Source organism: Mobula birostris, chromosome 18 (assembly GCF_030028105.1).
Source record: "Mobula birostris isolate sMobBir1 chromosome 18, sMobBir1.hap1, whole genome shotgun sequence".
Taxonomy (NCBI): domain Eukaryota; kingdom Metazoa; phylum Chordata; class Chondrichthyes; order Myliobatiformes; family Myliobatidae; genus Mobula; species Mobula birostris.
Genome location: NC_092387.1, coordinates 55,695,617 through 55,722,365, shown reverse-complemented (window position 1 = coordinate 55,722,365; position 26,749 = coordinate 55,695,617). Strand labels below are relative to the sequence as shown.

The following is a 26,749-nucleotide window of genomic DNA, read 5'->3' as shown; positions in this document are numbered from 1 at the left end:
CCGCACAGATTGTGGTCTTTGGGTTAGGAAGTTTAGGATCCAATTGCAGATGGAGGTACAGAGGCCCAGGTTCTGCAACTTCTCAATCAGGATTGTGGGAATTATGGTATTAAATGCTGAGCTATAGTCAATGAACAGCATCCTGACATAGGTGTTTGTGTTGTCTAGGTGGTCTAAAGCCGTGTGGAGAGCCATGGAGATTGCGTCTGTCATTGACCTATTGTGGCGATAGGCAAATTACAATGGGTCCAGGTCCTTGCAGAGGCAGGGGTTCAGTCTAGCCATAACCAACTCTCAAAGCATTTCATCACTGTCGATGTGAGTGCTACCGGGTGATAGTCATTAAGGCAGCCCACATTATTCTTCTTAGGCATGGGTATAATTGTTGCCTTTTTGAAGCAAGTGGGAACTTTTGCCCATAGCAGTGAGAGGTTGAAAATGTCCTTGAGTACTCCTGCTAGTTGGTTGACACTTGTTTTCAGAGCCTTACCAGGTACTCCATCAGGACCTTCCACCTTGCAAGGGTTCTCTCTCTTTAAAGACAGTTTAACATCGGCCTCTGAGACAGAGATCACAGGGTCATCAGGTGCAGCAGGGATATTCAAAGCTGTAGTTGTGTTCTCCCTTTCAAAGCGTGCATAGAAGACGTTGAGTTCATCTCATAGTGAAGCATCACTGCCATCATGCCATTGGGTTTCACTTTGTAGGAAGTAATGTCTTGCAGACCCTGCCAGAGTTGCCGTGCATCCAATGTTGCCTCCAACCTCATTCAAAGTTGTCTCTTCATCCTTCAAATAGCCCTCTGCAAATCACACCTGGATTTTTGGTACAGGCCTGGGTTGCCGGACTTGAATGCCACAGATCTAGCCTTCAGCAGACAACGTACCTCCTGGCTCATCCATTGCTTTTGGTTTGGGAATGTCCAGTAAGTCTTTGTGGGCACACACTCATCCACACAGGTTAAAATGAAGTCAGTAACAATTGCAGCATACTCATCCAGGTTCAAAGAGGAAACCCTGAATATAGTCCAGTCCACCAATTCAAAGCAGTTCTGTAAGCTCTCTTGTGCTTCCCTTGTCCATACCTTCTTGGATCTCACTGCTGGTGCTGCAGTCTTCAGTCTCTGTTATTCTCAGGGAGTAGAAGTACAGCCAGGTGATCAGACTTCCCAAAGTGAGGGCATGGAATAGCACAGTGAAGCAATGGTCCAGTGTGCTGTTTCCTCTGGTATTGTAAGTGATCTGTTGATGGTAGTTGCTTAGTGATTATTTTCAGACTGGCCTGGTTAAAATCTCCCAAAATGATGTTGAAGGGGTTAGGGTGCGCTGTTTCGGGCACGTTGATCCCATTACTCAGATCATCTAAAGTCTGTTTGACATTGGCCTGAGGCGGAATGTAAACTGCTACCAAAATGACCCCAGAGAACTCCCGTGGTAGGTAGAAAGGACGGCACTTTACTGCTAGATATTCCAGGTCTGGTGAGCAGAATTGGGATGAGGGGGGATAAGGGGGGATTCTCATTAAAACCTTTCAAATTTTGAAAGGCCTAGACAGAGTAGATGTGGAAAGGATGATTCCCATGGTGAGAGAGTCTAGGACAACAGGGTACAGCCTCAGGATAGAGGGAAGCCCTTTCAAAACAGAGATGCTGGGAAATTTCTTTAGCCATAGGGTGGTGAATTTGTGGAATATGTTTCCACATGTAGCTGTGGAGGCCAGGTCGTTGGGTGTATTTAAGGCAGAGTCGTTGGGTGTATTTAAGGCAGAGATTGATAGGTTCTTGATTGGACATGGCATCAAAGGTTATGGGCAGAAGGCCGGGAACTGGGGTTGAGGAGGAGGTAGAAAAAAGTTATCAGCCATAATTGAATGGTGGAGCAGGCTCGATGGGCCTGATGGCCTAATTCTGCTCCTATGTCTTATTGACTTCACTTGTCTGTGCCCTTAAAACTATATCCAGTGCTTTAACCCTCTAAAGTTCTGCAACCATCCAACTTTGGTCTCCTATGACTCAACGTACTTCCCTTTCCAGGAATGTTTCCTTTCTTCAGGGTTTCAGCATTTTGAACAAAATTCTTCAAATTTCTTCACTAACCAATTCATGCCCTCTTTCAATCTTTTAAGATACTCTAAGACTGATTACTTTCCAAGACTCCGGTGCATACATACAACAGTGAGGCTGGGAAACAGTTTCTTCCCTCAGGCCATTCGGCTTCTAAGTGCCCTGTCGCATCGCATTTGAAGTGTCATTGGTTAATCTGTTCTATACCTTACAATATTTGATTTATGCACTTTACTTTGTTTATTTATGCTTAACTCATCTGTAGATTTTATCCTTACTTTCCTAAGTTTTTGTATGTCATATGTGTGTTATGTGTACTACTGTGCTTTAAACCCTGGTCTGGAGAAACATTGTCTCATTTGATGGAAAAAAATTATATAGTTAAATAACAATAAACTCGACTTGACTTCATACTCACTCCTTTAAGTCTGTTGGAATGGTAAAGCCTCCAAAAGGTTTCTGTTGGAAATCTACATTGGTGGAAATTTTCCCACCCTCTCTCTCATTTTGCTCAATGTACATGTTCTGCTAAATTTCCTGCACTTATGACCTCTTGGGCTAATATATTTTAATTGTCCAGTTTTGTTTGTAAATGCTCCAGAGGCAGAGTAGGTACATTTGTCACTTAGAGAGTGTTTTTTTTTAATCTGTGTGTGCTAACATTGATTTAAAAGCCAAATTATGCAACAAATGTAAGCTTGAAACCAAAGCACAAAATACCACAAGTGTTGTGCTGGTCAAGAAGCAAGTTGAGAGGGGAGTTAATGTTTTAAGTCAATCAGTAGGCATTCAAAAGACATAAATTTTATACTTTTTTGTAATTTGATGTCTTTATACTGCACTGCTTCCGCAAATCAGTGGCAATAGTAAATCTGATTCTGATAAGACATTGACTTTGAACAGGGTGGTCAAGAACCTGCCAGCTTTAAATATGGTGTGACTATCTTCTAACTAGTCACAATCGGCTGCTGCGCATGTGCTCAATTTAACTTCTCTAAATTAGCGCACCATCCTTTGTGCGCATGCGTTTAATTTAATTTCCGCCCCTGAAATCAATTTCGCGCATGCGTAGTATTGAAACCGGTTGTATCTGCGCACGTCTGGTGCCCACACTCCCCTCCCCGTGAAGAATAGGAACAGCATGCGCCCAGATCTTCGCCAAGTGTGTGGTACGCATGCGGTCAGTGTGTACGTGACGCCGAATGACGTCATGCGCAGGGGCGGAGAGTCCAAGTCTCGCTAATCGGCTAGTAGCGGCACTTTCTCTTCCCCTCTCTGAGGTCAGACCGGTGAGCAGCGATGTTCCGAGCGGCGCTGAGGTGCAGCGGCAGCGGCTTATCCGCTTGGCGGAGGGCAGCGCTGGCGCCAAGGAGACCGGTGGGCCAGGTCGAGGCGGTGCAGCCAGCGGGTGAGACCATGTGGCCGCGGTGCCGGCCATGGCGCCGCGACCCCTCTCGTGGGCGAAATGGCGGGCAGGTGACCGGCAGCGGGGCAACGGGTGTGCGGGTGTCCAGCTCCGAGCGCGGCATCCACCCTCACCGTCCCCTCCAATTCTGGGCTGCCACCGCCGGCCGCAGTCCTCTTCCGAGCCCGTGTCCTTGCAATGACCCGTCAGTAGGAAAGGAAGGCTTTGGGCCTGGTGGTATTCCCCTTTGATGCGGCAGACTGATTCATTCTGCAACTGGCCTTACTTGTTCCAGCCTGCTCCCTATTCACCTTTTAAACACTTTATTTCCCCCACTTCTTTTGCAATCATTCCATCCTCCCTCACCCACACTGTCATCTTCCGTCATTGCTGTCACCTTCCGCTTGTTAAAATGTTCTCTCCACCAGGATATCTTCAAGCCCACCTCCCCCACCCCTTGAAAAAATCATTGCATTTTAACACTTTATTCCCTTTTTCTTTACCTTCCACTCACTCTGGTCACCTTCACCCCCGCCGTGCTATCCGGTCACCTATCCACCCGACCACCTCACTCGAAATGTATTGTTTTACATTTGTTGTGTTCCACTTCCCGTTATCTTCCCAAACACCGCAAGACCCTCTTACTACTGCATGCCTTTTTAATGATTGTTGGCTGCTCGTGGGTGTAAAAGAATGCAGAGTAGAAATCCAAGAAAACTACCATTACTGTGGTATAATATTTAGTCACAATGCCGCATTTGTATTCTTCAGGATGATGGGCTCTGAATTTTTGATTCTTTTTGCTGATCAATTATGTAGTGAAAGTTTGGGAAAAGTTCATCGTTGTCCTTTTATATCTTAATGCACATTAATGAGTTCATTGTAAAATGGGTCTGCATCCTTTTTATAGAAATGGTGGGTTGACTGATACTAGGGATTTGAAAATCATTGTTTTTAGATTTTGTTAAGAAATCTAAGCTGTAGACCCCACACTACCACAATTTTCTGCATCTGGTGGAAGGCTAATTCAAGGTCAGTTATTAGAGGCTTTTTGTATCTGATGTCTAATCACAGATATTAAATTACTGTTTAAATTATTAAAAAGGCTCTGGTTCAATATACCTGTATGTCATGAAATCTGGGTGTTTCTAAAATATGGGCATTCCCATTTAAAAAAAAATCTTAACATTTCCTAGTTGTGGGATAATAGGGAAGTAGGGGTTGTCAATTTAGGATAAATGAAGTGAAAGTTTTGAGCTGTCAGTCTTTGAAATTTTTCAAAGGGTATACGTAGTTATTGAAACTATTGAAAAGTACAGCACAGAAACAGGCCCTTCAGCCTATCTAGCCTGCTGAACCATTTGGAAACAAGCCTTGGATGTTTTTTTAAATGGAGGTGGATGAAGTCATACTGCATGTAGAAGGGAACAGTGAAGTTACATTCAGATCAACTGATATTAAATCGCAAAGCAGGCTTGAAGGGTCAGGTAGCCTTTGTCCATTCACTATCATAAGTCTGAATAAACACCTGTGCATCAGAATCCTTTATTATTGCCAAGTATGTGGACACATACAGGGAATTTGATGCCGGTTTCCCTGAGCTCTCGCTGTACAGAATCAAAAGGCAAACAAAACAGTGCAAATAATGGTGAACTATATACAATGAGGTATACCTGTGTATGTACAGGTGGACTTGGCTTATAATAGACTAAAATTCAAGAGTTCATAAGACTGATGGCATACGGAAAGAAACTGTTCTTGTACCTATTTGTCCTGGCATACAGTGATCTAAAACGCCTACCAGAAGGAAGGAGTTGGAACAGGTGATGTCCAGGGTGTGATGGGTCTACAATGATGCTGCTTGCTCGCTTCCTGACTCTAGATGCATATAAGTCCTGGATCGAGGGCAGCTTCACACCAATAATCCTTTCCGCAGCCCTGACGGTTCTTTGGAGTCTTTTCTTGTCTTGTTTGGTAGCTGATCCAAACCAGACAATGATGGACGAACAGAGAACAGACTGGACTATTCCTGAGTAGAATTGAATCAGCAGCTCCTGAGGCAGGTTGTACTTCCTGAGTTGACATAGGAATACAACCTCTGCTGAGCCTTTTTGATAAGAGTGTCCGCGTTAGGTGTCCACTTGAGGTCCTGGGAGATTGTGACACCCAGAAACCTGAAGGTCTCCACAGCAGACACAATACTGTTGAGTATGGTGAGTGGGGGAGTATTGGGGGGGCTCCTCCTGAAGTCCACTGTCATCTCCACAGTCTTGAGGGTATTTAGCTCCAGATTGTTCTGACCACACCAGAGGGCCAGCCATTCCACCACCAGTCTGTATGCAGACTCATCACCATCTTGGATAAGACCAGTGACAGCCCACGCATTTAAAAGCATAACCTCTCTGAGTGATTTTATTTTTGCAACGAAAGGATGGTTCTGTTTGCACCTGAAATGGAAAGCATGCTGCGTTAAAGTGCTTATAATTGCCTCGTTAAACCAATGTGAATAGAAAATGACGAATCTGTAGGTAATGATTGATTAAATGAAATGTTTGCAGAGAGTCAAGTATGTAAATATTAATGCATTATTTTTGAAAATTGGTGTTGTGACCTGCGTTGAGGTTTGGAGCACACAAGCAGTTGTTATTTTAGCATTCTAGTGTAACTCAAAGGGAGATAGCATTCTCAGAACATTTAGACAAATTGGTCAGATTGAATGCTATGGAATATTATCACCAGAACTTATGACCTGGACATTTTGTTTTGTTCAGCTCTAGACTTTGCTATATAATCATTATAATACGTTAAAAGAAAATTGATACACAGTTAATGAAATTGGATCAACAGTTAAGTTTAATGGCTGTTCCTCATACTCTTAACAATCCCAAGTAGAAATTTTTAAATTTCTGGTATCCATATGCTTGGCCCACAATGGCTGTGTACAAGTTGTGAAACACTAGTTGAATAGTTTTGTTTTTATACATGATTTCTCTCAGCTTCCTGCAAAATATTAATTGGCAAATCATTTACCCCTTTGAATTGGTAACACGTAGAGGTTTGTTCTGTGGTGAGCTCTTCAGCTGTCACTTGATACGTTTAAGGAAGTTGAGGGTTGAAATTTTTAGTTCTGGGAAACTTCTTGGGCTTGGCTCTGTCAATGATTAATGTTTCCTTATTGCAAAATGGAACACCTTGTATTAAATGGATCAAGTTTGTATAAATGGATTAAAAATGTTTAAAAAGGCATTGATCTACTTTTATAATTCATTTCAAAGGTCACACTTCCGCTTTTTTTTATATAAAAGCTCTGAATCAGAAAATTAAGTTCTTTCACTGAAAGCATGAATGCCAAGTTGGTACTTAATTGGTTCTATTTTATTATTGCACCCCTAATTCTTCCCCCCCACCCCCAACAGATCAGATTAAACTGGTGGCCAGCCAGGTTGTATTGATATAGATATGAAAATGAACGCAAGAATTTGATCACTATTTTCCTAATCACTGAAGATTTTTTAGTTTACTGTTGTGCAGACTGAGTATCTAGGGTTGTGAGTGATCTGACTTGTAAAAAAGCTGACTACGTACAAATTCTTCCATCCACTATTGAAGCATTTTGCATGCTAGTACCCACCATAAAATGTTTCGTATGATGCCATATGTAATCCACTAGTTTAATTGAGTAGTATTAATCATTAAAGAATTACAGCAAGTAATACAATATGGGTAGCTTTAGAAATTAGGCATTATCAATAGATGGCTAAATCAGCTTAAGATCAGTTCTCAGTATGGAAGCTTAGTAACCAAGGGACTGCATATATTTAATTTTTACCATTTCCCCAGATTGTAATTTTACAGCATGCTGCTGCCCAATGCTGATTGTAATGTGCTAATCTTCACTCAATTGTTAGATACTGTTGCTTGCCGCTGATCTTATGACAATGTGAAGTGTAAAACTTATGGTCACATTTAACCAATGCTGACTCGTGCACGCTCAGAAACAACTTACTGAAACAGAAGGGGATTTTAAAAATCAGCTTTTTAAAAAGAAAAATCTCTGACCTCCAGCTTAATGTACCTCAATCTTTGAACTCCGCCATTTTGATACTGGGAAAACAGGATCCATTTGCAAAAGACTTTTCACATCTTTCCCCAATGACTTGTGCAGAAGGTTAATTACGACTGAGCAATTTAAATTGAAAAATACTAAGGTGTTCTTCAGGGCTGGAACCCAGGTGTATCGCACCTTTGAAACATACACTTAAAGCATGATCCTGCATTTTAACAACTTAGAAACTTCTTTCCCCATCGAGATTGATTTTTGAGATCATGCAACTATTTGACAGGTGATACGAACTGTAATTTTATTAGCCTACTGCTGATCCTTCTCAGCCACTGGTTCCAATACAGGTGGTGATTTTATTCAGTGTGACCAATTTTTCACTGCACAATATAGGTAAATAATAGTTACGGAAACTAAATTCTCTGGAACTTTTCTCACCAGTTTCTTTCAATATTTAATAAATAATGACTGCCTTGTGATATAGCAGGGTGAATTCTGACGTGTGTTTTATTACTTTGCCAGTTGAACTGAGGAGGAGAGAGCTACATGGCCTAGGTGATGTGTTCAGTCGGGATTTTTTGTAGCTGAAGGAAGGTTTTTTTAAGACTTTGTTTCTTTGACAGCTGTACTTGCTTCACGATGGTATTCACATGGGAAACAGGAGACTGATGAAGAGTTCGATGCCCGTTGGGTGACATACTTCAACAAGCCTGACATTGACGACTGGGAGCTCAGGAAAGGTAAAATGGAAATCGTTTAGAGGCTGGACTTAATACCACTGACCCTGGGAGAATTTTTCATGATAGCCCATGACTGCCATCAGAAATTTCAGCTTTCCTTGTGACAGCTGAAGAAAATTGGAAGATAATTATAATGAATTATATTTATGCATACTAAGCCCCCATTGAAAGTATATGGTCTACTCGTAGAAAGTCATGCTTCAGTATTGTCTTGTGAAGGTGATAGGAGAGGTTGTCTTCATTTTTCTTCCCTATTTCTTCATGTTTGGGTGTTTTCTTCTGATACCCATTTAATTTCCTGTTGTTTTGCTTAAGTCCAATGTGTTCATGCCAAGGTTCTTAATGGGGATGCTCCCTGCAGTGTGAAAGAAGGTGAGACCAAGATGGATGGAGGCGACAGGGTGGGAGAGAGCTTGTTTAGATATATCACTGTTCAGGCTGCATGTTAGTTTGTCGGGCTGTATATGTGCGTATTACATCAGAGCTGATTCTCATTTGATCTCCTTTCCATTGCTCTGTTTAAACTGGATGATAGACATTGTGCAACAAACCACCCATACCAAATGAAATCACTCTCCAGGTCTTTGTACTTAAAATGCAGAGTAGAATTGAGTCACTTTTGAAGTTGAGAAATTGGTTTTGAAGCATGACATCCAAACATATTGCAGACCATTGCAATGAAGGTTGAGACAAGTAGGTAAGAAGCCAATTAATCCAACATTTGAAGTTCAAAATAAATTTATTATTTAAAAAAAAATTAGTATCTACACATTTAACTCTTGAGATTCAAATTCTTGCAGGCATTCACAGTAGAACATAAAATGCAATAGAATTGATAGAAAAAAATTACACAAAAAGACACATCCGATTGTCAAAAGAAGACAGCTGCAAATACAGAAAAAAAGCTAATCATGATTATAAAGTAAACAATATTTACATGTTATATGACTTATCTCCCATTTTATAGTTGGAGTAATAACTTTGGTAGCTCTACCAATCAAATAGCTTTAAACAATTCTTAACCATGCCTTGTTCATTTCATGGGCTACAAGCTATATCTCCTACTTAGAGCAAATCAAAACTCGGAATGACAAAAGCTTATTTTTCTATTTATTTGGTGTTTGGTTGGATACTGCCATTATGATTTGAAGCTGATGTGGTATGTTGCAGTTAGTCTCTTTGTACATGTAGTTTGCAATTTTCCATGGTGTAAAAGAACAATCAACCACATGTGAATGCTCAGTCTTTAATCTGAGGAAAAGTGAGTGAAGGAATGAATGAATGGAGTTTTTGTATTGTTCTGTGGTTTCTTACTCTTGGCTTGCATAGCTGGCAACAACCTCTGTATACTCAAAAGTTTGTTACAAGGACTTGTTCCAAACAAAAATGTATTATATGCCATAGTTGGAACAACCTAATATACTTGAACTCTCATTTAAAAAAAAAGGTTCAAAGGTTCATTTATTATCAAAGTATGTATACAATATACTACACTGAGTCATCTTCTCCAAATATCCACAAAACAAAGAAAACCATGGAAATTGGTTCAAAGAGAAACAGCAAACCCACCACCTCTGCACAAAAAAGCAACAAGAACATTAGCTCCCAAACCCCCTCCCCTTCCTCTGCACAAAAAAAGAGGCTACAACACAATATTAAAAAAACATAAGACTGAAATAGTCCAAATCCATAAATGCAGAACCTCGGTAACATCCTCCGATGTTACTGAAACAGACATTACGCAAACACGAGTCCTACCCTCTGGGCACAGCGATAGGCCACACAGGCTCCATTTCTAGTGGCAAAGGGACTCCATTAGCAAACAAGAGGCAAGTAATCGGCACTGAACCCTCACTTGCCTTCCGTATTTGCCTCGATGTTTTGATTTTCCTCGTCGCTTTAATCGTTAATTAATGGAACCTTTAATCACCAAAATGGACTCAATTCAGCTGCATCCTGTCTTGGAAATTTATTTTCTTTGAGGGTTCGACCTAGAACTCGCGCTCACTTCCCGGATCACTCATTCGATTTCCAAGTTGTAAAACACAGGCTCTAATAGTTCCAGAAGCACATTTAAGAAGGAAAATAGCTGTAAAAGAAATGAAATAAACAGTTTTGTTTATGTAGAAGATGTCAACTGAGGGAGCATTGTACGCAGGCGCCATCTTGACCAGTATATCTTTACACTTCTCTATCTTTCTCATAACCTTTTTGTAACTGTAGAAGAATATATTTTAAAATGTTATTTTCAATCCTCCGTAATCCATTGCTGCACAACTTTTTTCCCCCTAAGGGCTGTCAGGTTGGCAATGAGAATTTTTATTTAGACAATACAGAGATATTTTTGTGCTGTGTTCCAAAAGCTATCATTTCCACATGACTACGTACAAGCTTTGTTCTCTTTGGGCAACAAAAGAAAGTTGTTGGCTCTTTCATAAGGAAATCTTAACAGATGCAGCTTTTGCCTAGAAATGTAAATTACTCAATGGAAAAAATGCAGTTAAACTGCATAATAGAACTGGCTCGTCTGGGATAAAATCCATTGGAAAAGAGTGAGCTGTGAATGAATTGTGGAAGTGGGTTGGATGCTGTGCACCATTTTTGTCTGTTTTGCCACAGTGGGTAGATAAACTGGAATTGCAGTAATGGGCTTGTTTGCTGAGATGAATAGCAACAAGATACAGTGCAAATACTGTTTGGAAAGTTGAGATTGTTCCCACTTTGGATTTAGAACTATTGTCTTTCTCACCTAATCAACTTGACATTATCATTTAACTTCCATGAAATGACACATGCCTGTGTTAAAATAGGGTTGCAAAATGCTGTTCCTAGTTACTATACAATTTTTCCATTTTTTTTTAAAAACCTTTCCAAATTGTAACAATGCTAATCAAGGGCAGGTGGGGGGGTGTACCTTGTGGATGATGGGCATTTATCTACAAATGGGTACGAGGTTTACCTGATTAGGGTTGTGACCATGTAGGAGGATCTGGGATAAGTGCGAATGAGACATTTAATGGGTCAGATATGACTACATTATGTAAATTGTACATTGTTGCTTCTAGCCAAATTGGGTAGATGACTGTTGATCCCAGATGCAGTTTATGTAATATGCACAGTATCTTCGATCTGCATCCGCTTCGGCTTTCTTCGCAAGAAATCCAAAATTGGCATGCATGCCCAGTTGCTTTGTGGACCATGCTTGGGAATTTTACACAGGAATTTTGAATAAAGTTCTGCTTATCTGCCGGTCAGTCCTAGACTGGTATTTTGGGTAACAACCCAGAAGTTAAATTTAGCAATCTTCAATTTAAATATGCAGCTTTTGTCCTTCCTTTCCATTCATTCTATGCTGACATTGTATTACATGTACGATAACTGAAAACCTGCCTTACAAAGACAAGTTATACTGATAAATCACTAAGGAATATCTATTTTATTTTCAGGAATGAACACCCTCATTGGATACGATCTGGTACCCGAACCTAAAATTCTTGACGCAGCCCTGAGAGCATGCCGTAGATTAAATGATCTAGCTAGTGCAATCCGTATTCTAGAAGCAGTGAAGGTCAGTACAACAGCATTTCACTTGGTGTTGTTTATTTTGCACAGATGAGATTAAAAGATTGTAGAGTGTTAATAAGTGGGTGAGAGGTCTAGTTTACCCACTTTAATAGTGTTGTCTACTAGATTGATAGCCACAACAGTGCTAATGTTGCTTGCTGCGCCCTGTCCCAATCTGTACTACTGTATGGCATTAAGGCAGAATTCCTAAAGGCGTTAACTGCACTTGGGGTGAAGTCTTTATTTTACTGCCAATAATCAGAGCTGTTGTCAATGCAGACCTGGCAGTTATCTCTCTCATGGCACTTTCCCTTGAAACACCAGGAAAAGTTATTTGTTCTTTCACACTCTTCCCATCTCACTATTCAGTGATGTAGGTGAAGAGCCGTTTGCTTGCATTTCCACTCTAATCTACTGTGGCATGGTAGTGTAACAGTGAGCATAACACTCTGCAGTGCCAGCATCCTGAGTTCAAGTCCTGCTGCTGTCTGTGAGTTTGTATGTTCTGCCTGTGACCATGTGGGTTTCCTCCGAGTGTTTCAGTTTCCTCTCACATCCCAAAGACATACGGGTTTGTAGGTTAATTGATCACGTGGGTGGAATGGGCTAGTTGAGTTGGTAGGGCCTGTTACCATGTTGTATCTCTAAACTATAACAAAAAAATTAATCTGGGGTCTACATTGTAGCCTCTTTTATAGAAATCAAATACTAGCTGGGTCACCATTTTGTAAAGCATCTGCAAGGGTCAGGAGGGGTAACACTGAACTTCCTGTTACCTGCCACTTTAATTCGTCATCCCACTTCCACTCTGACCTCTCTGTGACATCCTACACTATCGTAAGGCACAATGCAAGTTTGAGGAACAGCACCTCATCATCTTCCTGGGCATATTGCAGCGCTCCTGACTATTTTGTGCAGCTTGATTTCTCTACCTATATCAGTTGTTCAACTGCAATATTGGTTCATCTTGGTTTTTCTCCCCATTTTTATCATGCCCCTCCCCCATTCTGGAAGTGGGGACATTCCTGGCCTGACCTGCCAGAAATACCTTTCTGCTCTACGTTTTGTAGCTACATTCTTTGGACCATGTTCTCACCCTCAAACTGCTCCCTCTTATGGACCAGTTGACCTTGTATATAGCTTATCCTGTGGTCACTTTGGTTCTATCTATCTGTTACATCCCCATCCTTTCTGCAATTGTAGCTTCTTTTCTCTCCGTGCGACAGAACTGAAACATTAACTCCGTTTTACTTACTGCTGTAGCCTGATCTGAGCATTTTCAGTGTTCATATTATTTCCACTTCAGACCATCCTAATAACGACTAACAAACTCCATGGGAACAGCTCTCCTATTGTGCCAATTTGGGCCTGCAACCTTGTACTATACAGTTGATTCTTAATACCCTCAGGATTGGTAGGTAATGTTGCCTTGCCACAATTACTACATGCTCAGAACGATCCAGAGTTAAATCATAGCGATAGACACTTGCAGCCCAGTTGCACGTCAGCATTACAAGAATAGAAGTTCTGATGTCTTTCCTTGAACACCCACCAAAAATAGACTGGCTTATTTTAATTTGTATTTGTGTAGAGCCTGCTGTGTTTGTTGACAAAACTGACCGGTATGTCAGAAATTAACACATTCATAACAGACAGATAGAGGTTTTACTTCAGCCTCCTCCAGAAGGAAAATGATGGTGCCTGTATGATTTTAAACACTTGAATTTTTTTTTTTGCTTTTCAACTGAGGCAATTGTTTGACAGGAGTTGAGTGACTTTGATGTCAATTAGAACAAAACTTATCTCCTGTGTGAAGTTGTTGAATTGTAGCCTTAAGTTGAAATAAACTGCTCTCTCGTGTCTGAATCTGTAGCTATATAAGACCATGAAAAAACTGCTGGCAGTTTACTCTACCAGTAAAACTCCAATGATCTGGCATACAAGTCCCAAATGTGCCAAATTCCCCAATGTATTTTTGTTTCACTTTTTTAAAAAAGTTAAATTTTCAAAAAAACCCAGAGGTTTGAAGCAAGTTAAAAGCGGCAGGAAACCTAAATTTCAGCGTTATGTTTGTTTGTCAAAGCCAGCAGAAACATGCAAGCACTTAGAACCCCAGATCAAGCCACAAACCTCATTGATTCCTATTGTGTCTTGCAAAGGCTCCAGCCCCATTCCTACTTGCATTCCAGAGTGTATGAGTGGGCTAGATTTTAAACCATTGAGAATTTCAGACGTTTTGAAATCAGATTGTTGAAGTCTTACTGTAACTGGATTTCTTGAAACAAATGGGTATAATACTGATACCTCTTAATTTTTCAGGATAAAGCCGGACCTCACAAAGAGATCTATCCCTATGTTATTCAAGAACTCAGGCCCACATTAACTGAACTTGGAATTCCTACTCCTGAGGAGATTGGTATAGACAAATTATAACAATATACATGGGTGAGTTTTGAATATTTGTGTGATTCAACCAATGATAAACTGATTTAAGGGGATTTACTGAATCTGTTTTTAAAAGAATAAGATCATGCATTGGATTAACCACCAGGAAATTAACTGGAACTACTTAGAATTACAAAAACTTACATTAAAGTATTTGCTGTTATAAATTATACTTGCATTATAAATGAATCAAAATGTCGTAAGGTGTTTAATGAGTCTTCAGATAACATGTAACACCAGGTCACAATTATACAAGGACATCTGAAATATGAATGCGTGTTAACTGTAGGATTATTGAGGCAAAGGATGAGTTTAACTATTAAGTCATTTTTAATTGATACAAGGATTCAACATTCTTCATAAACTTCCAGTTAAAGGAATGAATCCCCAAATGCACAAAGTTGGAGCATTTCTGGCAGTTGAATTTTTCGTGATGCAGTCAGACAACCCTTTGTTTAAAAAAAATCTTGGAGATGGGACTGTGGTTACTCAAGCAAAAAATAAACTGCTGGAGCTCAGGCCATGTTTGTGGAAATTAGAGTGAAGGTCAACAACATTTCCACAGATGCTGCCTGAACCATTGAGTTCCTCCTACAGTCGGTTCTTCCCTCTTTAAAAAAAATATTGGCTACTTGTTGAGAAAGTTTTCAAGACTACACAAAAATGGAGCAGCATGGTGGTGTAGTGGTTAGCATGACGCTTTACTGGGTTCAATTCCCACCGTGGAATGTAAGGAGTTTGTACGTTCTCCCCATGCTTGTGTGGTTTTCCTCCAGCTGCTCCAGTTTCCTCCCTCAGTCCAAAGACATACTAGCTAATAAGTTAATTAGTCAGTGTAAAATGTCCCATGATTAGGCTAGGGTTAAATCGGAGGTTGCTTGGCTCAAATGCCTATTCTGCACTGTCTTGATTTAAGAAAAATAGAAGTGTAATATTTGAGAACATGTCTACTGTGAGCCATTCCTCATTTCTAACATGTTTGTTTAGAGTGGTGATTATTAGTAGATCAGCTTTCATTAGCTGGCTTCATTAATAATTTGTCTAATGAAGTGTCTTTTGAAAAACACATTAGCTCTGATATTGATTTCTCATTTTGCCATTTATCCACTTGCATTCAAATAGAAAATACTGTCACCTTGATGAGAAAGTGATCCCCACCCCCTGCCCCATTACCACCTTTAGTAGACCAGTGTATCATTGTCATCCTAGACAGTTACCCTCTTGAATGATAGCTATTAATGCACTTAATCCAAATCACAGTTTTGTAAGTGGAAGCTTTCATAATCAAGCAGTGTGACTAGTTTTCAGTAAGTGCAAACAATAAATTGAAATGAGATGCTTATGAAGCCATTGAGGGGATATTATTGGATTTTGTAATTCAGCCTATATCCTGATCATTCAGTATCATTGCAGTTTTTGTTTTACTGCCACTGGCATTTAGGGCAATGATTAAGGTCCTCCATCTCTAGCAGTGTTCAGGGCTTGCTTCATCATGTCAGTAGCTTCCTCTTGTTTTCACTATTCTCAGTCATGCAAGTCCCAGGTGGAGACTCAGGAATACCGTTGCACTAGGATGTGGAAGGATTCTTCATTGCTGTTTACGTAACAATTTTTTTAATTAGGGTTGTTAGCCCTGAGCTGAACCCTCAAAGGTGGAGGATCGGTGGAGCACTCTTAGTCTGGCCTCTACCCTTTAATGTGTTTGGCATGTGTGACCTGACCGGAAGCCAAAGCATAAAGCCCTGACTCCAGCCAACATGGCACTTCGGGTCATTGAGGCACGCAAGCCTCCAACCCAACGACAAGATTGTGGTCCTCTTGGAGGATCATTGCCGTTTAGCTGATGGTTATTTACATTTGCCAAACATATTGAGCTGACCTACAAAATCTGCACTTGTAGTTGTTTCGTCATTGGATTTGTACTTGGATCTTTAAGTTTACATGCAATTATTTCAGCGTTTGGAAAACAGTGCTGGTTGCACAAGGCAGCTGTTTGAAGATTGAATCCGGTTCTGAGCAAATGAAGTATATTACTTCCATATGAAATACAGTATTAAGTATTGTAGCAGGCCTACCAAATGTTGGCTCAGAATGCTAGGGAGCTAATATAAACTTCTTTCCTGTTAAAGAACTGGCATCTTTAGTGTTTCCCAGGATGAAAATAACCCATTGTTAAGCAATGATGCTCAACTGGTAATAACTTCTCCCTGTGCTAAGTAGAATGACATTCTGCCCACATTGTTGTGAAGCAATATTTAGTTATTTTCATTGAAATCTGAGAATATTTGAAGTTCCTTGGAGCTTTAATTTGTAATGTCTATTGAGGAGAACATGATCCTGCACAACAGATTCAGTCGGAGCTTCTGGATCCTACTTCCAAATCTATTCCACCGTGCCCCACTTATGTATAGGCCAGACTGAATGAAATACCAGCTTTCTTCAACTTTCTAAGCCCCTGCTTCTCTAAAGACAGTTCTAAATCCGCTCTATCTGCCAACCTTTTGACACTTTTAATAGTTCCTCATTGTTACATAAGTTCTCTCTTACAAAGTGCCATGGTGCATTTTACTGCATTAATCACAATGCAAGTTGCCTCGTGTAGAAGCCCCTAAGATCCTTAATAACTGGATCACTTCATTTTGACTAATTTCCTGTATTTATTGCCAACTTTGTTCAACTTTTGAGGTCAGTTAAGTAAAAACGAAGCATCTGACATTGTGCAACATTTCTTTTCTTTCAGACGGTTTCCAGAACTTCATTTGATGTGATTGTACATGATACAAGATACAGTGTGAAATATTACTATTGGACGTTTAATTCTGTTCTGTTGTATGTATTACGTCTCCCTGTGAACTCAATGCAATAAAGAATGGCCTGGTAAATTAATCAGAATCAGATTTATTAGCACTGACTTGTATGATATGAAATTTGTTGCTTTTCGGCAGCAGTATATGGAATTAAAAATTACTATAAATTACAAAAATAAATAATTCCAAAAAAAGGTCGTACTCATGATTGTTCAGAAACCTGATGGCAGGAGGAAATAACAACTGTTGAACAGATTTATGTGCATGTATACTCTTCCATATCAATCTTTGAACTGTCAGCGGTACCAGTAATTCCAGTGTCCCAGGTGGCAGCAACTTTGACCCTCAGTGTTTATATGAACACTGACACCGGTTGCTGTGATACTAGCTTTACTGTGATTACCGAGAGGACAGGTGGTGCACTGTTTATACAATTCTGAGAAGAATCTGGAAATTTTCCTCTCATTTAGCTCTAGAGTAATGAAATGGTGATCCATGTCTGCCTCTACTGCCATGATGAGGACACTCTCAGGTAGGAGGAGCAACGCCTCAAAATCTGTCCTGGTGGCGTGATGTCAATTTAGTCATAGAAAACTAACAGCAATTAAACGGGTGCTTTGGCCCATCTAGTCCATGTCAAACCATATACACTGCCCAGTCGCATCGATCTGCACCTCTACCTATCCAAATTTCTCTAAACATTAAAATCGAAATTACATCCACCACTTATGCTGGCAGCTTGTTCCCCACACTCAGCACCCTCTGAAGAAGTTTTCCCTCAGGCTTCCCTTAACATTGTACCTTTCACCCTTAACCCATGACCTCTCATTGTAGTCTCACCTAACCTCAGAGGAAAAAGCCTGCTTGCATTTACCCTATATATAGCCCTCATAATTTGTACATCTGTCAAATCTCCCCTCAGCCTTCTACATTCTAGGAATAAAGTCCTTACCTGTTCAGCCTTTCCTAATAACTCAAGTCCTGGCAACATCCTGTCTTGCTGACTTTCAGTAAGAGGTTGTTGAGCACCACTCAGTCAGCTTTCAATCTCCTTCATATCTTAATTTGTCACACCTATGATTCAGTCTTTGACAGCGATGCCATCAAGTTTAAATACGGCTTTGAAGCTGTATTTAGCTACACGGTCATACATGTAAAGGGAGTCAAGCAGGGGCTAAGCAGACAGCCTTTACACGGGTGTTTGTCTATAAAGGTTCCTGGGCCATCCTTTCAGGTAATGAGTTGCTGACTGCAGCCTTCCTATGGAGGTTCCCTTTAATCATATTTAAGGACTTGTCATTTGTGACATTGAGGAGCTTGCTCAGCCATTGGCTTTTTGAGCCTCATGGGTTTACTCTTTACAAAACTGAAATTCTGCTTGATTCCTTTGACTTTTAACACATGGCTGTAACCAGAATGGATTCACTGGTTTTATGTCCTCAATGCTGTTTACTTTCTAGAATGGTGTCCACAGACTGGAAAACATAACTTCACCTTTGTAAAAAAAAAAAAAAAAGAAAAAATGAAACTACCTGCATACCCACTTAAGCAATCAGTGCAGGGTTCCCCTGTGACCTTTCCCCTCAGCAAGTATACTCCTTTGGAGGAGGGGAAGGGGTGGATGACCTGTTGGGTTAGCAGCAGCAGGCAGCACTCACAACACGCTGGAGGAACTCAGCAGGTCGGGCAGCATCTGTGGACAGACTCAGCAGGGAAGGGTAAAGTCAGGCAGTGTAAGTGACATGGGACTTGATAATTAGGGGAAATGGACAGGAGATTCTGTTGCTGCAAAAGAGAAGCCAGGGTGTTGTGTTACTTGCCAGGTGCTAGGGTCTAGGATGTCTTACAGCAGGGGTCAGCAACCTTTTTGCCTCTGTGGGCTGGATCGCGTATTAATGAGCGGACGGTGGGCCAGATAAATGCCATAAAAACTTGAAATATGGGAGTTATCTATTTAAATACATCTAGTTTTGTTTTGCCTCAAACTAATGAATAACACATGCTAGAAAATCATTTGGGCTTAACCAAGGATGCCCATTAGTAATCAAAGAATTCAGTTTAGTTTTTCTGTCCCACCATTGCTGGTGCCCCATCAGTTGTGATGTCATTAGCTTTGACATAATAAGTTTCATTTCTGACATAATTTTCAGCAAAGCTTCAAAAATGTCTGCGCCAGTAACCGTGTCCTTCATAGGAATTAATTGAATAAACTTAAAAAATTTGAAAAGTTGAGGTCACTCCTCACACAAACACTGCAAGTTGAGCAGTGTCTCTCAAGTCAGTGCTCTCATCAAGCGCAATTGAAAAAAAAATTGCAATTCGTTGCTTAAATAACTTTTAACATTTGACATTTCTTCAACTAGCTGTGTGATCGTTCTTGCTGACAGGCTGATAGATGCAAATAAAGATTTCAAGATAAACAATATCCACTACTGCCAGTAAACATTCTTTGACAATCTCTCCATTTGTAAAAGGCTTCATCTTTTCTGCAATACGTTTTGAGACTGTAGCTGGCACGGGTATTTCCTTCATTTTCACTGCTTTCTCGGCACTCAGCGTCTACCTTCCTGCATTTTGCAGTCATTGCCATTGGAATTTTTTTTCTTTGATTTTATTTCAAACCGCGAGTTATTCAACAAGTATCGTAGCACATGTAAATATCTGGATATTTAGCGTGGATTTCTTGTTAAAACACAGTGACGCTGTTTCTGGTTACAAATTTGAATGATCCCATCTGAAAACCTGCGCGTGCACGGAGAGTATCTACAAACCCCATTTCCAGAAAAGTTGGGATATTTTCCAAAATGCAATAAAAACAAAAATCTGTGATATGTTAATTCATGTGAACCTTTATTTAACTGACAAAAGTACAAAGAAAAGATTTTCAATAGTTTTACTGACCAACTTAATTGTATTTTGTAAATATACACAAATTTAGAATTTGATGGCTGCAACACACTCAACAAAAGTTGGGACGGAGTTAAAATAAGAATGACAAGTGCACAGGATTTTCAAGTAACACCTGTTTGGAAGACTCCACATTAAGCAGGCTGATTGGTAGCAGGTGAGGTATCATGACTGGGTATAAAAGTAGCGTCCACCAAAGGCTCAGTCTTTGCAAGCAAGGATGGGTCGTGGCTCACCCCTTTGTGCCAAAATTCGTGAGAGAATTGTTAGTTCAAAAGGAACATTTCTGAACGCAGGATTGCAGAGAATTTAGGTCTTTCAACATCTACAGTATATAATGTGAAAAGATTCAGAGACATCTCAGTGCGTAAAGGGCAAGGTCAGAAACCACTGTTGAATGTGCGTGATATTCGAGCCCTCAGGCGGCACTGCCTAAGAAACCGTCATGCTACTGTGACAATTATAGCCACCTGGACTCGGGAGTACTTCGGAAAACCATTGTCAGTCAACACAGTCCATCGCTGCATCCAGAAATGCAACTTGAAACTGTATTACGCAAGGAGGAAGCCATACATCAAATCTATGCAGAAATGTCGGTGAGTTCTCTGGCCCTGAGCTCATCTCAGATGGTCCGAAAGACAATGGAAATGTGTGCTGTGGTCAGATGAGTCCACATTTCAGCTAGTTTTTGGAAAAAAATGGGCATTGAGTTCTCCATGCCAAAGATGAAAACGACTGTCCAGGTTGTTATCAGCGAAAGGTGTAAAAGCCAGCATCTGTGATGGTATGGGGAGTGCATCAGTGCACACGGCATGGGTGAGTTGCATGTATGTGAAGGTACTGTTGACTCTGAGGCGTATTATTAGGATTGCTGCCATCAAGGTGGTGTCTCTTCCCGGGACGTCCATGCTTATTTCAGCAGGACAATGCCAGACAACATTCTGCACGGGCTACAACAGCATGGCTTTGTAGACACAGAGTGCGCGTGCTTGACCGGCCTGCTGCCAGTCCAGATCTATCTCCTATTGAAAATGTATGGCGCATCATGAAGAGGAGAATCAGACAACGGAGACCACGGACTGTTGAGCAGCTGAAGTCTTATATCAAGCAAGAATGGACAAAATTTCCAATTGCAAATCTACTGCAATTAGTATCCTCAGTTCCAAAACGATTGAAAAGTGTTATTAAAAGGAAAGGTGATGTAACACAATGGTAAACATGCCTCTGTCCCAACTTTTGTTGAGTGTGTTGCAGCCATCAAATTCTAAATTTGTGTATGTTTACAAAATACAATTAAGTTGGTCAGTAAAACGATTGAAAATCTTTTCTTTGTACCTTTGTCAGTTAAATAAAGGTTCATGTGAATTAACATATCACAGATTTTTGTTTTTATTGCATTTTGGAAAATATCCCAGCTTTTCTGGAAATGGGGTTTGTAGTACATATTAATAAGGTAGTCTGCCTTCCTATAATTTGTATATACCAGTGTTTGGTTTGGAACGTGGGGCCAGTGTAACAAGACGCCATGCATGTCCAGCATCGCATGAAACACTCAGAATAACGAAAAATCGCTCGCAGGCCAGATTAGCATAGTATCCCAATATTTGCTCGCGGGCCGTAGGTTGCCTACCCCTGTCTTACAGCATCTGCAGTATATTCTCAAGCAGGAAGGTGGGAAGTCAAAGGTCGTGGTCCTCATTGTTGGAAGAAATCCCGTGCAATAAATATAGGGAGTTCTTGAACAGCAGGACCTCCAAGGTAATTGCTGGTTTACTCCGTACCACGTGCTAGTCAGAGCATGAATAGGATGATAGTACAGATAAATGAGAGGCTGAGGAAGTGATGCAAGGAGTGGAGTTTCAGATTTCTGGATCACTGAGATCTCCTGGGGAAGGTATGACCTATTTATAAAAGACAGATTATACCTGCACCTGAATGGGACAAATGCCCTTCGTACAGGTTTGCTAGAGCTGTTGGGGAAGGTTTAAGGAAGCTGGCAGGGGTATGGGGGCACCAGAGTTTTAAGGGTGAGGATGGGGCAGTTGGTACACAAGTCAATGCAGTGTTCAGTGAGACTGTCAGGAGAGACAGGCAGATGATTGGGCAAAATAGCAATCAGTGGGAAGAGTTGAAGTGCCACATGGGGGCAAAATCATAAAGGGTGATGATTACGGCACTGAAGACCATAAGACATAGGAGCAGAATTAGGCCATTCAGCTGTTGAGTCAACCATTTCATCGTGGCTGATCCATTTCCCTCTTGACCCCACTCCCCGTAACCTTTCATACCTGACTAATAAAGAGCCGATCAGCCTCTGCCTCAATAGCCACTTGCGGCAATGAATTACACAAATTCACCATTCCTCCCAGTCTCCATTCTCAATGGTCCTCTCTCTATTCTGAAGTTATGTTTACAGGTCCTAGACTTCCCCACCATAGGAAACATCCTTTCCACATCCACCCTGTATGGGCCTTTAAACATTTGATAGGTTTCAATGAGATCACCTCCTCTTTCTTCTAAATTCCAGTAAGTAAAGGTCTAGAGCCATCAAACACTCCTCATATGATAAGCCTTTCATTCTGGAATCATTCCTCCTTTGAACCCTCTTCAACGTCTACAATCCTTTCTTGGATAAGGGGCCCAAAGCTGCTCACAATACTTTAAGTGAGGCCTCCACCAGTACCTTGTAAAGCTTCAGCATTCCATCCTTGCTTTTATATTGTAGTCATCTAAATGAATGCTAACGTTGCATTTGTCTTCCTCACGACTGGCTCAACCTGTAAGTTAACCTTTAGGGAGCCCTGCATGAGGACTTCCTAGTCCATTTGCACCTCAGTTTTGAACTTTCTCCCTGTTCAGAAAATAGTGTATGCTTTTATTCCTTCTACCAAAGTGCATGACCATTAACTTCCCAGCACGGTATTCTATTTGCAACTGCTTTGCCCATTCTCCTAACGTAAGTCCTTCTGCAGCCTCCCTGCTTCTCAACACTACCTGCTCCTCCACCTATCTTCCTATTGTCTGCAAACTTCACAACAAAGCCATTAATTCCGTCACACAACATAAAAAGAAGTGGTCCCAACACCGCCTCCTGCGGAACACCATTAGTGGCAGCCAATCAGAAAAGGCTCTCTTTTTCCCACTTCTTAGGCTGATTTATACTTCTACGTCAACTTGACACCATAGGTACAGCGTCGCCGCGAACCATATGCAGAGCCTACGCGGATCCCTGACACACACCTCTCCCAAAATGTAACTACGCGTCGCAGCAACGCAGACCGAACAACTGTGATTGGTCCGCTTGGTAGCATCACATGTCATCCTACGCTGCAATAGCTTCCCATTGGGCGACTGAAGGGCAGGGAAGGAACTCTGGCTGCAATGCTTTCCATAAAGCTTTACAGACCTCCGAAATTATGGAGGACACATTTCGCTTTTACGAAAAAAGACGCTTGCTTTAAACTTGTTTACCCCGAGAAAGACTACCATGACCATGAAGCCTCGTGTGGGAAGGTGTGTGCGCTTGCGCGATGTGCCTGAATTGCAGAGTGATGCAGACACACCAACACACAAGTATAAATGCTCACAACGCATGTAGGCCACTTGTGTAGGCTACGGTGTCCATTTGAAGCACAAGTATAAATCAGCCTTTTGCCTCCTGCCAATCAGTCTCTGCTCTATTCGTGCTACTATCTTTCCTGTAATACCATGGGCTGTTACTTTGTTCTGCAGTCTCAGGTGTGGTACGTGTCAAAGGCCTTCTGAAAATCTAAGTACACAACATTAACCAATTCTCTTTTGTCTATCCTGCTTGTTATTTCCAACAGATATGTCAGGCAAGATTTTCCCTTAAGGAAACCTGCTGACTTTGACTTATTTTATCATGTGCCTCCAAATACCCCGAAATCACAACCTTATTAACTCCCAACATCTTCCCAACCATTGAGGTCAGGCTAACTGGCCTATTCTTCCCTTCCTTCTGCCTCCCTTCCTTCTTGAAGAGTGGAGTGATATTTGCAATTTTCGAGTCCTCTGGAACAATGCCAGGATCTTGAGATTCTTGAAAGATCATGATGAATGCCTTCACAATCTCTTCAGCTACCTCTTTCAGAACCCCAGGGGGTGTAGTCCATCTGGTCCAGGTGATTTATCTTCCTTCAGATCTTTCAGTTTTCCAAGCATGTTCTCCCTTGTATTAGCAACTGTGCTCACTTCTGCTCACAAACTCTCTCAATTTTCCAGCATACTGCTAGTGTCTTCCACAGTGAAGACTGATCCAAAATATTTATTCAGTTCATCCGCCAATTCCTTGTCCACTATTACTCCTATTTCAGCATTATTTTCCAGCAGTCCAATATCTACTTTCGCCTCTCTTTTACTCTTTATCAGAAGAAAAAGTTTGGTATCCTCTTTGATATTGTTGACTAGCTTACCTTCTTATTTCATCTTTTCCCTGTTTATCACTTTTTTAGTTGCCTTCGGTTGGTTTTTAAAATTTTGTACCCAAAGCCTTGTTTCTTGTCCAGGGATATAAAATTTCAAAGAGCATGGAAATTAATTTTGGTTTCCTGGGCTATAGTTATCCAACCAAACTCATTATCCAGTCATGAAGCATCATTTTGCAGCAGGTAACTGCGTAAGATTCTGTATTTCTGCATTGTATCAATCCTTTGGGATCATAAGTGTCTTGTTTGCATTTCAGCTTGAGGCCAGTATGGAATGCATAGACTGCCATAGGTGAAGCAATTGGTGTCCAACAGGTATAGTTTGCCTCCTCTGCTAGGCTTCTGTGTTAGCAACTCCTCAATGCTATCATGAAGCAGCTACATTTTATAAAGTGGTGGGCCAGAGATTTCCATGAGCTGGTGGGGAGTTGAGTTCCTAGGCTTTGGAAGTATAGCCATAGAATCAAAGAAAGGTACAGCATGTTGTAGCGTGGATGAAATTACCGGAGAGACAGAGTCACTGGTAGATACAAAGCAGCTTCTTTATTCGACACAACAAGCAGGCATCTTATGGACGGAGATGCTTTCCGCAGAAAGGTCTGCTAGCTAAATGTGGGCTCGATATTTATATGCTAAACACAAAGGCAATCGCTACTTAAAAAGTTACAGACAATGCATAGACAATGCTTCCCTTTGAAGTTACATACAAAATATCCTTTCCTTCCGATGCCAACATGTCTGTGTTGGCATCCACAGCCTTCAGTTCAATCCACAATATATTTATTTGGCATTTTACATGCTAACATAGAAGATAATTAATATTTATAACGTATAGATAATACTGTCTTCGAAACTACAGCATCAGGCACCAGAAGCATCTGGTCTTTACACCTTTTAGGAAGCCCATTGTGGTGGACTCAATCCACAGTCCTTTATCGAACAGTTTGAATAGAAGTCTGGTAGCCAAAGTCATTTAAGTGTAAACAAATCACCTACCCAAAAAAAATCCAGTCTAACATAGCACAGGAACAGGCCCTTCAGCCATGCTGAGCCATCTAAACTGCCTACTCCCATCGACCTGCACCAGGACCATAACCCTCCATGTGCCATCATTCATGTACCTATCCAAACTTCTCAAACGCTGAAATTGGGCTAATATGCACCACTGGCACTGGCAGCTCGCTCCATGTTTTCATGGCCCTCTGAGTGAAGTTTCCCCTTATGTTTCCCTTTAACTTTTCACCTTTCACCCTGAACCCATGACTTCTCATTATAGTCCCATCCAACCTCAGTGGAAAAAGCCTGCTTGCATTGACCCTATCTATACTCCTTTTAATTTTGTATACCTCTATGAAATCTCTCATTCTTCTATGCTCCAAGGAATAAAGTCCTAACCTATTCAATCTTTCCTTGTATCTCAGGTCCTCCAGACCAGGTAACATCCTTGTAAATTTTCTCTGTGCTCTCTCAACCTTATTTTACATCTCTCCTGTAGGTAGGTGACAAAAAAACAATACACAATACTCCAAATTATGCCTCACCAGTATAGAACATATAATATAGAACATAGAAATTTACAGCACATTACAGGCCCTTTGGCCCAAAATGTTGTGCAGACCATGTAGCCTACTCTAGAAACTGCCTGGACTTTTCCTAACGCATAGCCCTCTACTTTTCTAAGCTCCGTGTACCCATCTAAGAGGCTCTTAAAAGACCCTATCTTATCTGCTTCCACCACCACCCCTGGCAGTGCATTCCACGCACCCACCATTCTCTGTGTGAAATACTTACCCCTGACATCCCCTCGGTTCCTATTTCCAAGCACCTTAAAACTATGCCCCCTTGTGTTAGCAATTTCAGCCCTGGGAAAAAGCCTCTAGCTATCCACACGATCAATGCCTCTCATCATCTTATACACCTCTATCAGGTCACTTCTCATCCTCCATTACTCCAAGGAGAAAAGGTCAAGTACACTCAACCTATTCTCATAAGGTTAACCCTCCAATCCAGGCAATATCCTTGTGAATCTCCTCTGCACTCTCTCTATAGTAACCACATCCTTCCTGGAGTGAGGTGACCAGAACTGAACACAATTCTCCAAGCGGGATCTGACCAAGGTCTTATATAGCTGTATTACCTCACAGCCCTTGAACTCAATCCCATGGTTGATGAATGCCAAAACACCATACACCTTCTTGATAACACTGTCAACCTGTGCAGCTGCTTTGAGTGTCCTATGGACACGGACTCCAAGATCTCTCAGATCCTCCACACTGTCAAGAGCCTTACCATTTATATTATATTCTGTTTTCAA

General features: G+C 41.1%; 1 protein-coding gene across 1 annotated transcript; it reads left to right on the top strand.

Annotated features, from left to right (window-relative positions):
- The first annotated feature begins 3,284 nt into the window (after positions 1-3,284).
- On the top strand, positions 3,285-17,162 carry LOC140212131 (cytochrome c oxidase subunit 5A, mitochondrial-like). The gene is made up of 5 exons (XM_072282728.1): positions 3,285-3,470; positions 8,151-8,267; positions 11,714-11,835; positions 14,151-14,276; positions 17,017-17,162. The coding sequence occupies exons 1-4, from the start codon at positions 3,362-3,364 to the stop codon at positions 14,262-14,264; spliced, it is 462 nt and encodes a 153-aa protein (XP_072138829.1). The 5' UTR covers positions 3,285-3,361; the 3' UTR covers positions 14,265-14,276; positions 17,017-17,162.
- Positions 17,163-26,749: the final 9,587 nt, after the last annotated feature.

What these genes read in the sequence shown, in the direction of transcription:
- LOC140212131 (XM_072282728.1), top strand. Translation starts at nt 3,362, where the DNA reads ATGTTCCGAGCGGCGCTGAGGTGCAGCGGCAGCGGCTTATCCGCTTGG. An exon ending in CGAGGCGGTGCAGCCAGCGG is followed by an intron (nt 3,471 to 8,150) that starts GTGAGACCATGT and finishes TTTCTTTGACAG; the next exon opens with CTGTACTTGCTTCACGATGG. An exon ending in GTATTCTAGAAGCAGTGAAG is followed by an intron (nt 11,836 to 14,150) that starts GTCAGTACAACA and finishes TTAATTTTTCAG; the next exon opens with GATAAAGCCGGACCTCACAA.